The following is a 14,555-nucleotide window of genomic DNA, read 5'->3' as shown; positions in this document are numbered from 1 at the left end:
TATGTTGAATTTGCTTACAATCGTTCACTGCATTATACCACTAAGATGTGCCCATTTGAGATTGTTTATGGTTTTGTACCACGTGCACCTATTGATTTGTTGCCTTTACCATCTTCTCAGGCAAAATAATTTGGATGCTACAGACCGTGCTGAATTGATACTAAAATTGCATGAGACTACTAAAGACAACATAGCACGCATGAATGCTAAGTATAAAATTGCTGGGGATAGAGGAAGAAAGCATGTTGTGTTTGATGTTGGTGATCTTGTTTGGTTGCATTTGCGCAAAGATCGTTTTCCTGAATTGCGCAAGTCTAAGCTAATGCCACGCGCTGCTGGTCCTTTTAAGGTGTTAGAGAAAATAAATGATAATGCATATAAACTTGAGCTTCCTGCAGAATTGGGTCCGGTTAGTCCTACATTTAACATTGCAGATTTGAAGCCTTACTTTGGTGAAGAAGAGGAGCTTTCATCGAGGACGACTTCAATTCAAGAAGGGGGGCATGATGTGGACATCCCATCTCTTGATACAACCGTTGTACCTACAGCCACACAAATACAAGGACCAATCACTCGAGCTCGTGCCAAACAACTGAACTATCAGGTACTTTCGTTTCTTGGAACTATTCCTCACATACATGAGAATATGATGCTGCCTAAGTCAGATATGTTTGTTACTCTTAGGAATGATGGACCAAGCATGGATGAGGAGGACAAGCATTGGAGCATGATCACGCATGGAGGAGATGGCAGCAAGCGTTTGAGGATTGAAGATGACGCCGCAAGTGGAGATTTCAGAACTTTGAAGCCACCATAAGAAGAGATGAAGACATGGACGAAATATAGAGTTTCCCACTTCATAATTTCGTCCATAGCATGTTATGGTGCTGCGTCACCTTTAGTTTTGGGCCAGGCCCATGTTATTTTCGCAGGAATTAAGTCAGCCACTTTTTAGAGTCCGTATTGAAGGGGGAAAGGCCTTCTAGGGTTTGGTTCGACCACCATACGTATGGTTGGCCGAAACCCCACCTTTTCCTCCTTTAAATACCCCCATAGCCGTCACGTTTAGACTCGGATTTTGATTAGATTAAAAGTTAGCCATCGCTGCAACTCTCGTGTACTTCTTTTGAGGCCAACGCCCAGAACAAGACCGACTATTCGGAATCCCACCTTTTTAATAAAGCTTTCATCTTTCATCCGCAATATTCTGATTGCATCATTAGTTCTTACTTGTTCTCGATTTCAGGTAGGAATTAAGACTCTCGCTGGTCAGGCTGATCGTGCATCCGCAAGATCAGTAACTCCTGGAGATTGTCCTAGCGATTGCATTGGCGCACGAGCTTTGCACGTGTAGTCGGATCGTCAAGCACGAACTCCACCAACAAATCGATCTATCCACGTCTCATCGAAAGATCGGCCACCTTTGCCCTATCATCTTGGCACCTCCCGCTCCGCCGTGAGCTTGGGCAGGGAGACCGGGTGGCTCTGGCCAATCTTCTTCGGGAGGTTCAGGTGCCACCTCCCTCGACCCTTCCAGATCAGGTATCTTGGGCCCTAGAACCTTCGGGGAGGTTCTCGGTGCGATCTTTGTACCTCAGGCTTTGCCAGGGAACCCCTTCGAAGTTCTTTAGCGACCTTTGGAAGCTCTCGATCCCCTTAAAGGTCCGGATTTTCCTTTGGCAACTAGCTAGGAAGCGCCTCCCTCTAATGAGAACATCCGGCGGCGTAGGGGGCCGTCCCTGGGTCTTTGTGCCTTATGTGGGGAAGTGGAAGATAACAATCACATCTTCTTCGACTGTCCCCTTGCTCGGTTCATGTGGAGTGCAGTTCGGGAACTGCTCGGCCGCGTTTGGAACCCTTCGTGTTTCGCGGATATCTTTAGGCTCCTCCACGCTCAACGGGGACAATCCAAGCGGGTCCTTGGGATGGCGTGTGCTGCTTTGCTTTGGACGCTTTGGAACCTTAGGAACAAATTCTCGATTGACGGGGTCTTCCCCCGCCAACCTGCTGATGCCCTATACAAAATGTCTATGTACTTGCAGGTGTGGAAGCTAGTGGCTAGGAAGAAGGACCACGAAGCTGTGGAGTGGGCGGTCACCCGGATCCGCACTCTCCATTCGACCATCAGAGACCGCGACAGCGTCTAGCGACCCTCTGGTGGCCCTGTATCTCCGGCATTAGGTTTCGGTGGTGTTGGGGCACCCTCCGGCCTTGTGTGTGTGCCTGTTTGTGCTTCAGTTTGGGGGCGGTCTTGCCCGGTTGTTGTTGTTGTTCGTGTGTTGTATGACTTTGGTGTTGTGGGCTTTGTACTCTGCCGTTGGGGCTTTATTAATTTAAAGCCGGGCTCTGCTCGAACCTTCCGTCTAAAGTATTTCTCTTGCAAATCGAAACTCCATAGCACTTTGACAGTCCTCCTGACCAGCGGGGTTCACAGAGGTGACTTGGCAAGAAAATAGCCACGTGGACATATGACTGTTTTCTCTCTCTCCTCCGGCTCCTCGGTACAGCAATGCTCCGGCCACCATCTCCTCGCTGCTCGCCGCCGCGGGTGCATGACGGAAGCCGCCAACCATTCTAAGGCGTCGGAGAAGTACGGCGCCGCAGCCTGTCAGTGCGGTGCGGCGGCAGGACCATACGATAGTGAGGCTGATGGCTGACTCGGGGGCGCTCGACTCGACCATCCTCCACGCGTACGCGCGCGAGCGAGCGCCTCCCTCCCGGTCGTCGGGCCTGCCGGACAAGAAGAGTGCCATTTGGTACTCGGCGCCCATGCGAGCCACACCGTCCGCGCGCGGTCAAGGAGAAGACCGGGGCGTCAGCAGCTCGCTCCTGGTTCTCTGGTGGCGGTGCGCACGCAGAGCGCTCGGCGAAATGCGGGAGGCCGCCTGCAGAGTTCAAGGAGCTCGCGCGGGAGCTCGTCGCCACTCTGGTCATTCATTGCGAGCTCTCCATGGCCATCGATGCTGCCGCCGTGCCGTGTCCAAGAACAGAACAGCACTGGCAAGCTGTTGCTGCCTGCTGGTCGAAGGAGAGCGGCGTGTTCGTCTCACGGAGTCGGCCTTCTCGGCGAGCGATCGGACGATGTGTCAGCGGTACCGGCACCTCGACACGCTTGTTGTCCAATGCCGGGGTGGTCGCTATGTGTCCAATGCCAGGGCCCGAGGGCCGTCGCAGACGCAGGTGCGGTGTATTGGATTGGAGCGGCACGGTGCGCGCGCGTGCGCAACTTGGGGCCGAAGCAAACTCAACACGGGCCGAAGAGAGCCGGCGATCCCCAGGGATGCGTTTCTAGCCTTCTCTCGGCCCCGGGTCCAGCGAGGCCTTCTCCCCCAAATTTCATTGCCCCGCGCGCCCCTCCTCCCACCTTCTTCCTCCTTCCAAAACACACAAGGAGGACAGACCTCAACTCAACTCAACAATGGCGCGCGTGGCCGTGGTGTTCCTCGACCGCGCAGGACGGCCCCGGATCATGGTCGAGGGGTCCCTCTACCAGGGAGGAGCATCGCTGTCAGTGCGAGTCCTCGACCGGCACGGGGTCGTACGCCTCACCGCCATCATGCTCGTGCTCCGCCCCAGCACGATCGCGGTCGCCGTCGCGGTGCTCGACCGCCACGGGACGCCGCGACGGGTCTTCGTCCGCTTCCTCCGCATGGATCGCTCCTCGGATATCACGATTCATTTCTGCACCATGCGCGCCGACGTCCACAACGTCGGCAGGCTTCCAAATCGTCATCGACTTCAAGCCGACCTCGACCTCGACCTCGACCTCAACCTCGACCTCCTCCTCGACCTCGTCTTCGACCTCGACCTCGCCCTCGCGCGGCCGCGTACCCACGCTCGAAACGGCCGAAGGCTTCCTCGCCTCCCACGTCAAGCCGGGGCGCTCGCCCTCGCCGTCGCGCGGCCGCGTGCTGACGCCTACAACGGCCGCGAGCTGCTTCGCATTCTACGTCAAGCGCTGGCGCTCGCCGTCGCGCGGCCGCGTGCCCACGCCTACAACGGCCGCGACCTGCTCCGCCTTCCGCGTCAAGCGGTGGCGCTCGCCATCGCGTGGCCGCGTGCCCACGCCCTCAACGGCCACGAGCTTCCCCGCTTTCCACGTCAAGCGGCGGGGCTCGCCGTCGCGCGACCGCGTGCCGACGCCTTCAACGCCCTCGTTGTGTTCCATGGCGGGTTGGGCCTCCTAGCGCCCAACCGTCGCATCGACGTCCCTGCGGGGGCGCTCGGAGACATCCAGCACGCCAATGCTGACCTCGCCCGGGGCCTGCTTCAGGCTTGGCGTCACATGGTTGTCGCCGGAGGTCTCGCTCACCAGGCGCGCCTCCGAGGTCTCTTCCCCACCGCGGCGCTCGTCGTACACGGGCCTATCTTTGCTCAGCGCCCCGCCGCGGCGCGCTCCCCACCGCGGTCCCCTCTCCTCGCCGCCGCGGAGGTTTGCGTCCTCGGGGCTCTACCATTCCCCTTCAACGGGCCGCCGCGCTTCCATGTTCCTCTTCCCGTCGCCGCGCTCGGACCTGGAGCGCAACCCAGCCTTCAGGCCGTCGCCGCGCTCGGCCCTGGAATGCCACCCCGCGCTCTCCCTGTTGGAGCGCCCGGCCTTGGAGTTCCACTTCGACCTCGCCCTCTGGCCGCAGCTGGGCTCCGCCGAGGGCCACCCCCATCCCCACCTCTTGGTTCATTTGTGATGGATGATCATCATCTCCGAATGTTAGAAGAAGGCGATGCTTATGGTGCTCAGGGAGGGACTGGCGATGCTTTTGGTGCTCAGGGAGGGACTGGCGAGAGCCCGACAAGGTACTGCTGATATTTCGATCAATTTTCAGTAAGCAGTTGCATTTTGTCAGTGTATTATTGTCCAATTGTGCGCAAGTATAGTTAACATTGATTAGTGTTTATGAAAATGCATAACAATGATGATTCTGAACTCAAGATACCTACAGTATGTGTCTACATGGTTGTCCTCTTGGGCTGTAGGGTTTGGATGTGGATACAACAGTAAGAGTTTGCGTGGACCAGCTTTTATTTCAAATGTGTTTGGTGTATGTGTAGGTTTGGTGCCTGAAGGTGCTTGGTCATTGTGGGACTTCTGTGCTGTCGATTCGTCAGCCGTTTAGTGTTCTTATACTTGATCAGATCACGTTGGCATATTAGGGATGCAGGCTACTGTGACTACCCATTTTCTTAGTTGATGTCGGGGACTTGGTTATCTAGCAGAGTGTATTTGTTTGATCTTCGAATTTATTGCTTGTTTGCAACAAACAGCTAGTCAGCTTATTGCATATAGATTATTTCGAGACAAATCTTTTGTACTCCTTTGGCTAGTCAGCTTATTTCATGTACATCATATTATTTTGTGAGGAGTATTTATAGCAAGACATGTTGCACATTTGGCTAGTTTGGTTGGTGTCAGTGCATTGTAAATACAATTTCTTACCGAGGAGGATTCGTGTGCCACTGTTGATTCTCTTGCATCCAGAATTAGCAATTTTCTACTGCTAGAATTCTGTTGTGTTTTATGTCCTGAAAATAGCACCATTTAATCCCATTTGTTGGTGAACATACGAGCCGACCATATCTATGAAAATTCACTCCATTTATATCACTGTTGAAAGTCGAGGTTTGATTGGCTGCTATTTAGTTTTGTTAGAATACGCCATAGCTAGAAGATTTACATTGGCTGCTATTCCCCCTGTTTTGACTAGAAGAGTTGACACAGCTAGAAGTAGGTATCACAACATTCTTATGCATTTGAACATGCGTATAAGACAAAGGAAATCATGCCTAAAACTGTTTCATGACTTTGAAGTAATTCGGCTGCAGATTACTAGTGAACTAAAGTATTATTTATCTCAGATGGCAATGTCTAACTTTTTTATTGATCTGACCTGAATTTGAGCAGTGTTAGCACAATCCTTGCTGGGATCCTTGCCCTCAGCGAAAGTGAGCAAAGGCAACTCATGGATCTATGGCTGAATCAGGCACCAGAAACGGTTAGAAATCAAGCCAGGTCGAATCCATCACTCTCTGTTTTGGACCAACCAGAAGACCTCCATCCTCAGGAAACCATCAATGGTAGGATGTGGAGAACTTTCCTTGCATCTGTTGGATTGTCGGTTGCGTCAAATCTATTTCTCTATTTGCAATATGTTGAAAAAAAGGCACTAGAGAAGGGTGAAGGAGTAGAGACACCGAGTGCGTGGGTCCAGGTATTCGAAGAATGGCTGATGGAAAGGTTTCTTTCTCCCACCTTTTTGATGTTCTTGCTGCTAGTGCTGAATCTCTCCGTCATTGAGAGTGAGAGACACAAGATGAGGTTTAAGCACAACGGAGTAACAAATATCATCATCAACGGTCTCTCAAGAGGTGCCTTTTTGGGAGTCAGATCATTCCCAGGACTGAGACATGCCGAGCTATGGGCTCGGATAGTTTCAGTAGTCATTGAGATTTTGGGTGCAGCCTTTTTGTATTGGAAGAGAGGGCATTGGGACCCCGACATAGCTGATGCCTGAGCAATACTTGCCCATTTGCAAGGAGTGGCGCCTGGATGACGCCTACACGGATACATCAGTCCCAGAGCTACCATTACCTTCAGTTGGTTGAGTGCCAAGCACCTTTACTTTCTGTAACGAAAAGCTGGTGTTATGCACCAATAGCTTCTGTATGTACTCTAAAACAAGACAAGTTGGTAGGTTGCCCCTGAGGAGGGGGTGTGCTTTTGGCTGCAAAACCGTATGATTTAGGTAACTTTTCTTTTGATAGCTGCTGTTACTGAACATAGACTTAGCCAAATCTAGTGTTAGAATTGGTGTGGTCTGGAATTAAAACAAATATTGATACTTGTCTGGCATTCTTATTTGCTTTGTAAAATCGCAAGGTATTTGCTACTGAGGTAACTGGGATACTGAACAAACATCTAGAATGCTATGTTCTATGCTTTGGTTGCACCTACAATGGCCTTGCATTGTCTATATATGGGACTTGAACTAGAAAACGAGTAATCTGCCTATGTCTAGTATCCATAAGTGCTAAAATTTATTCCAGGAATGAGTAGTGTGATAATAACTGAGATTTGGCTTCTTGGATATTATTTGTATGGTACAAGTTATGCACTCATCATACCTGAAATTATGGCTGACTGTCAAGAAAGAAACCGGTTTCCCTTTATTGTCTAATTTTTAACCGGAACATAGATTGTGGTCAGCTTGAAATTTTGCGTTCTCTGATCTGGCACTTCCATGTTTAAAGACATGCTCTTTTGATTGTGTGGAGGCGTCCTGGTGCTGCTGTGTGGAGTGGATTTAAGTCAAAACCGCCCCCCGAATTTATTGTTGCTAAAACTGATCTGTTGACCATCATCTTTTTGTTTGAGGATAGCTGTTTTAGTCAAACTAATGTGTGGGCCTAAATGAACATATGATCTAGTTGTTTAGTCTCTTATTTTTCTCTAGCTGCAGCCCTAGTATACCTTGCCCCGTGGTTTCCTTATGCAATGTAATGGAACCGGCGATCTTCTGATCCGTGTTGCTCTAAAAAAGAAGCTTATTATCAGAGCCTGTAAAGGCTGTAATTCTTTACACTTCTCAAATAGGTCATGACAAAATTGAGCAAACTCAGCTATATTGAACTTCCAAATCGCATCAGTTCCTCATCTTAACACACACTTTACCCTCCCCTAAAGGACCCGCAGCGGGCCATCATCTGAACATCTTTCTCCATCCTGGGATTATATCAACAGGAACACCTTTTTTCGATAAAGGGAATATATTAATATCGAGAGATACCAATTACACCCAGCCTCTGCAACAACGCAACACCTTAATGGTAATACGGATGCACACAGTCAAAAGAAAAGAAAAACTAAGAAAAGAAAATTCTCGCTACGGTATTCCAGCACTAGCAGCAACAATACAACCACCACCAGGACAACACCTGAACTCCAGTATCTCCAAAGGCGACGCCTCCAAGAAGGGAACGGTGCAGAAACACCGTCGTCGTCCGATCAAAAGATCTTAGGTTTTCACCCAAATCAACAGGAACACCTAGGCACAACACTACAGCAGAGAGAAATGACCTGTCTTTCTCCATCCCCTAATCTTCAGCTTCAGCTCCTTAATCTTCTAATCCTTGTGATATGCGGCTTCTTCCTTGGCCAGTACCACTGAAACTTGCTCTACCCACTATCTGCATCCATCCCACCGAAGGGAAAAATAATATTTAGATCCCAGTTTTTTTCGAGGTGGACGGGGGGACACCCCAGGAACCCCCGGTTCCATTGCAGTAAAGCATGAAACCCATGCATTCTGTTCATACAGAAGTCTGAACGAAAATAAACAACAGAAACAAACCAACAGTTCATCTGGCCCATTCAGTAGCTACCAGGAAGCTAAAACGGAAACTCAAAAGAAACTACAAATGTGACTACTGAAGAAACTTTTTCTTGTTTCATCTTGAGCCTTGTTCCTGCTACCCACGGAAGAGGTTGTGAGTTTTTCAGCTTGGACAGCGCCAAAGCTTCGAACCTGTTGATCTCCAGGATTTCCTCGTCTTTGAATGGCACTTTCCATTCTTTGATCGCAGTCCGGATAAAGCGCCAGACCTGCTTGATATTAATCCATTGGTTAGATTCAAAGATCATGTCATTTCGGGAATGCCAAATTCCCTACAGGATAGCAGTTCAAATCGCGTTGATCTGTTTGAATATTTCACTGAGCCAACAGCTCGCCACAGTTTCAAAACTATGAATCTCTGTACCAAACATCAATTCTACCTCCTCCCAGATGTGTTTAGCTACAATGCAGTCAAAGAATAAATGCTGAATTGATTCTAACTCGTTACAGAAAACACAATCTAGGGTTTTTTTCATATTCCTTTTCTCCAAGTTGTCTCTCGTCATGATCTTGTTTTGAGAAAACAACCAGAGGAACACCTGTATCCTGGGTGGATTTTAAGTTTGCACACAGCTGGGATGAACACAGGCTTAATCCCCCTATCACTAATAATAATTGCATAAAGAGAAGAAGCAGAGTACACCCCATTCGAAGTGTGCCGCTATATCAAATCATCCCTTTGCTCTACAAAGTTCACAGATCTTCCTATTTCAACTAGCTCAAGCCATTATAACATCACATCAGGAGTAAAAGTCGTCCTAAAAGTAAATTTCAAATGCTCACCATCCCATACATCAGCAACACATCTGTTTTGTTCATTAGCAATGTAGTATCCCGGATAAACGTCAACAGACTAGGAGAGAGGAAACGCACGGGTCGTCCTCCTCCAAGGGCGACTCGGGCGAACCCTAGCCGCCGCCGCCGCAGCCTTCCCCTCCCCCTCCCCTCCCCTCCTCGTCGTCCCCGGAGGCCGCCGCCGGCGAAGCCTGGCGCGGCCGGTGATGGGGGCGGCGGGGATCCTCGGGTGGTCCCCTGGTGCGGCGGTAGGAGGCACGCCTCCGCGCCGGGGGGATGGTCCCGGTTCTGGTTGATGATGGTGCGGGCGGGCGGTGTTGGGGGCGGCGACGCGGCTCTGGCCATGGCGGCGCAGCCCTCTCCGCCGTTCCTCGCCGTGGCCTCGCCGGGAGGGCGGGCGGCGGCGCGGCTCCGGACCCTCTCCTCTTTCCTCGCCTTGGCATGGCCGAGCGGGTGGGGATGGGGGTGGATCGCGTGCTGCTCCTCCTCAAGAGCTGGGATCACGGCACCAAGGGCGACGGCCCTGGATGGTGATGGTGGTGACGGCGCCGACCTGGTGGCAGGTGGCGGGCGTCAGGTGCCGCTGACCGTGGCACCGTGGTGGTGGTCTTCTCTCTCGCCGGAGGAGATCGGCTAGTTGTGTGGCTAGCCGTGGCGGATCTTGCGATCCGTCGCCTAGCTCCCGATGGTGAGGCGCAGCTGCCGGTGAAAGCCGGCCTGGACTTCGGTCATGGCGGATGATGGCGGCGCCTTTCGTCGTTACCTTGTTGAAGGCATTGTCTCTGCAGTCTGTGTTTCTTCGTCTGGGCTGCTTCAGGGGAAACCCTAGACCCGGGTCTCCCGGATCGGACGATAGCGGCGCGCAACGCCGTTCTCCCTGTTGGGGGTATCGTTTTCGGAGCAGACAACGGATGGTGGTGGTGCTGAGGTGGAGCGGTGTGCTTTTCCTGTGTCGGCGTCGTCGAGTCGCCGCGGCATGGTGCAGTGGTGTCTCGAGACGGATGCAGTGTGATGGACATGCGCACGATGGTGGAGTCGTCTGGCGCCGTGGCGGCATCGATGGCAGGCCTGACATGGCCAATGCGATGATCTCTCTTGAAGATGGAGTCGAGGAAGACGGCGGTAGCAACTTCTATGGCGTGTGCGTTGGCGTATGCTGAGAGTCTGCTTGACTGGATGTGCTTCTCATCTGCTATTGGGCGGCCTGGGATGGCATTTGGTTTTTTGGATGATATGAGTTGGTGAATTGTCACCCCTTCATCCCTCTGTAGGTTTAGCGAGGTGGCTTTGAGTTTGATCTTTTGTATTGCTCTTGTAAGGTGTTGTGAATAATTTAATAAAAAAAGCCGTGTGCATCCTTTAGATGCAGAAGCTGGGGCGATATTTCCCCCATTTCGAAAAAAAAGCAATGTAGTATCCCATATATCCAGTACAAAATTGCTAAAGGCATCTTACCGAACCAACAGTCCCCCCAAAACCTAGCTGTTTTTCCATTTCCAATCTTCCATTTGTATCCAAATTCCACTGGCTGTTTCGCCCACAAAAACGCTTTCCAAAATTGAGAAGGATTTCCATCATTGCAACAAAGGATATTTGGATTTTTGGTACTGTATTATATTTAGCATCAACCACTTTTCTCCTAACCCAAGACCCCAAGAGACACATATTGAGATCCCTCAAATTTGGAACATTTAGGCCTCCAGCTTCTTTCTTCATGCAAATTGACTGCCAATTAGCTAAATGGATTTTATGGTGCCCTTCAAAATCATTCCACAAACAATTAGCTAATTGTGTATTAATCATTTGGAGGGCCCATTGAGGAAATTTGAAAAAAAGACGAGATAAATAGGTATGCTAGCTAGACATGGTCTAACCAAAATCAGTTTAGCTTTTTATGAGGGAAGCTTTCCCCTCCAACCTGCTATCCTAGCTAGCATGTTATCTATCAAAGGTTGCAAGTCTTCCATTTTTAGTTTCTCAAAATGCAGAGGAACACCTAGATATTTAATGGAAAGGTACCAACCACACACTGGAAAATCTATACAAAAGGCAGGTATTCCTCGGGGGTCATGCCCATTGGAATGAACAACTCTCCTTTGGACAAAGAACGAGTTGTTAGCATAGAACCACCACTTTGTGAGCTAAATCTTCATTTTGGTACCACTTTGTGTTGCGGGATAAAAAAACACCAGATTTTACCCAGGTTTTCTCAAATAGCACTAAACCGTCTCTGAACGCGAATTGACACGATTTCTGGCAACCCTGGCCCACGTGCTGACGTGGCAGGTGCTTCACGGATGCCGTTAATGGCCGTCGGTGTGTGGGTCCCACTCACTTGTGGACGTTTAACGTTGCGTTTGGGAGGCTGTTGCTTCAGTCCCGACCGTCCTCCCCACTCCCAGTCCTTCTCTCTCTGCCGGAGCTGCGTCGCCGGAGGTGCGCCGCCGTGGATCCACCGCCGCCTCCATTAGCGCCGCCATGCCAAGCTGGAACGACGGCGAGAGCTTGACGGAGCAGCTAGATGTAAGCTCGGTGTAATATCCCAGGTTTAGAGGCAAGAAAAAGAGAGAACACGAGAGTGTGCATTGCATTCATGCATAGAAAATCCGGGGGATTTTCGCGCGTTCATCTAAAACACAAAGTGATCGAGGTTTCTCTTGTGTCGATGGAATTGATGTGTGTCATCCACACAAGTGCGATAGATTTCGACATGACCTTTGTTGATTTATTATGTATTCGAGAGAAATAGTTTGAATTCAAATTCAAATATGAAAAACATAATTCAAATAATAAATTGAATTGGAATTTGAAATTTCAACAAGTATATAAATATTACATGTACAAGTAACTACACTTGATAAATCCAAATAAATATATGTGTTAAACTTTACTACAAATGACATTATTCAATACATTACAAGTTAGAAAAGAAATAGAAAATTACAAAAGAATAAAAGAAAACCCTAAACTAAATCTTCCGTTTCTCTTTTTATCATTCCTTCCTGTAAAACAAACAACAAAGAAAAAAGAGAATCGTGTTACGATTAAAATGTCGCCATCATCGAAGATGAGGCATTTTGATATTGGAACTCGACTACTAGATATTAGAAACTTGTCCTAATATCTAAGTTGTGGATTAGAGGGATCAATTTCAGTTATAGGCAACTTTGGAAATTATATATCATCTCTGGATCATAAGAGGGATCAATGGATCATTCTGTATCATTAGGCATCAATGAGCAAACAGGCAACAGGGACAAGTGACAACATCTGATCCATAGCAAAGAGGGACAAGGGAAACAATATTTGATCCATTATCTTAGGCAACAAAGGCAACTAAGTAATCCCTCTAACCTAGCCAAGTTCCTATTTAAACAAGCCACATGATTTAAATAAAGTGATTCACCATTGACATTAGATGGTCAAGATGAATAATCATTAGCCACACAGTTAATCCCACAGGTTATAATGCAAAGACAACATACTAGCAGCCAATAGGATTGAATACTGGAAAGTACATAATAGCATGGTCAGGCAAGGGATAAAGATGAACCAGCCATGCCTTGCACTAGAGGAAAAGCAAACCAACATGGGAACTTGTACAATCAGATGAGGTCATCTGCAAGCAGCACAGTCACAACATGCACACTGTGTGCTGTCACACACACAGCTAACAGCCCAGCATTACCAAAAGCAAAGCAGCTCACACATAGGATCTGCATGTGTGTGTTGTCAACCAAGGACAGCAAGAGGGCATGGTATATAAGCATATTACTTGTAGCACACCATTGCCTAAGCACCACACTTCTATTCCATCCATCGCCAGACCAAGAAAATTCCCAAGAACAACAATTGTTCTTCATCCACAAACCAGTTAACCATTTAGGAAATCAGTATCAAGATCACAGCCAAAGTTGCAAGGAAAACCAGGGTGACAAAAAGAGCCCAGGAGGAGCAGGCACAGCTCATGGAGGAGGTGGAAGCCAAGATCAGCAACAAAGCCAGATCAACATCAAGCAAGATAAAGTGACTCTCCAACAGCAGGTTGTTAGGCAACAAATTAAGCATAGCATCTGTTCTTAGTTTTGCATGAGCACATCAATAAGGGGAAAAAGGAAAATAATACACACACAACCAATCCAACTACCTTTCCACCAGATTCTATCTAGGAGGATTGGAGAGATGGATTTTCTCTCAGATCTGCATAGAGATGCTATGCAAGAATCATCACAGAGAATTTTAAGTCATCAATAGTATCTGTTCTTATTTTAAATTGGTGCCTCAGCCTTTGCATCATCGGCAAGGCTACAAGATCAAGCATATAATCTGTTCTTACCAGTTTATATATAGAACCAGAGAAACCATCTATGAGAGCAGACAGGTCCATGAGAGAAAACCAGCTAATAATCATGTCAAGTAAACTGGTCAAGTATCCACCTTGCACCACATACACACTCACTTGTTGTACCATACTGGACATTATCCAATAATCTATCAGATCATATATAGCCAGCAGAAAAACCACCATACAAGCTTATAATCAAAGTACCAAGTAGAGCATCAAGTAAATCAGGTCTCTGTACACATCAATACTGGTATATTACCATAGCTCAAACATGCTTGAGATAAAAACAAATGTAACCAAATCCTTTAACTGAAATTATACATTCAGTTTTGTCAGACTAATGCCACCACAGACTACACATGCTTTGGAGGATTAATCCATCCAAACAGGAAGCATTCCATTTCACATATGAATTACCAATCTTAGGCAGTAGATGCAATAACTGTAGGGATCATATTAAGCACAAGTATGGGGTAGTAATAATGGTGCAGCCCAAACACTATAGCCATGAACAGAGATGGGAGAGATTAACTCACAGTGCAGCAGTAGCAGTACAAGGAGGTGTTGATGCCGGGGTTGCGTCGGCGACGCCGTCCTGCCGGCATCAAGGTCGCGTCATCCACCAGTACAGCAGCACCGCAACACACCACCAGTACACCGACGCCGAGCTTGCGTCTATGGCGCCGTCCATCATTGTCGAGCACCGCAGCTCACAGAAGCACCACCACCACAGCAACACCATCATCACACAGAGGAGATCGACGCGGGGAACCAGGAGGAGGTCAGTGGCGTCGGGGCAGTCGAGCTGGGGCTCGAGGTCAACGGCGGGGATGCAGCCAGGAGGCGATGGGGTTGGGGAAGAAGGACTAGAAGGTGGCGCTAGGGCAGCATCAGCTCGCCGGAGCCTGAGGGGGCCGGTGGCGACCAGACTAGCCGCCGATGACCGGCTAGGGTTTCGGGGTCGAGGCGACCGCTAGAGACCACATCGGCCAAATCAACCTAGGGGAGGTGGTAGAGTTCGTCGAGGA

General features: G+C 49.1%; 1 protein-coding gene across 1 annotated transcript; it reads left to right on the top strand.

Annotated features, from left to right (window-relative positions):
* The first annotated feature begins 3,324 nt into the window (after positions 1-3,324).
* Positions 3,325-6,892, top strand: LOC127303038 (uncharacterized). Its single transcript, XM_051333797.2, has 2 exons — positions 3,325-4,794; positions 5,900-6,892. Exons 1-2 carry the CDS (start codon positions 3,419-3,421, stop codon positions 6,507-6,509), a joined length of 1,986 nt encoding a protein of 661 aa, XP_051189757.1. The 5' UTR covers positions 3,325-3,418; the 3' UTR covers positions 6,510-6,892.
* The last annotated feature ends 7,663 nt before the right edge of the window (positions 6,893-14,555 follow it).

The sequence above is a fragment of the Lolium perenne genome, chromosome 1 (assembly GCF_019359855.2).
Source record: "Lolium perenne isolate Kyuss_39 chromosome 1, Kyuss_2.0, whole genome shotgun sequence".
NCBI lineage: Eukaryota > Viridiplantae > Streptophyta > Magnoliopsida > Poales > Poaceae > Lolium > Lolium perenne.
This window is presented reverse-complemented; position numbering and strand designations above follow the sequence as displayed.

What these genes read in the sequence shown, in the direction of transcription:
- LOC127303038 (XM_051333797.2), top strand. Translation starts at nt 3,419, where the DNA reads ATGGCGCGCGTGGCCGTGGTGTTCCTCGACCGCGCAGGACGGCCCCGG. An exon ending in ACTGGCGAGAGCCCGACAAG is followed by an intron (nt 4,795 to 5,899) that starts GTACTGCTGATA and finishes GAATTTGAGCAG; the next exon opens with TGTTAGCACAATCCTTGCTG.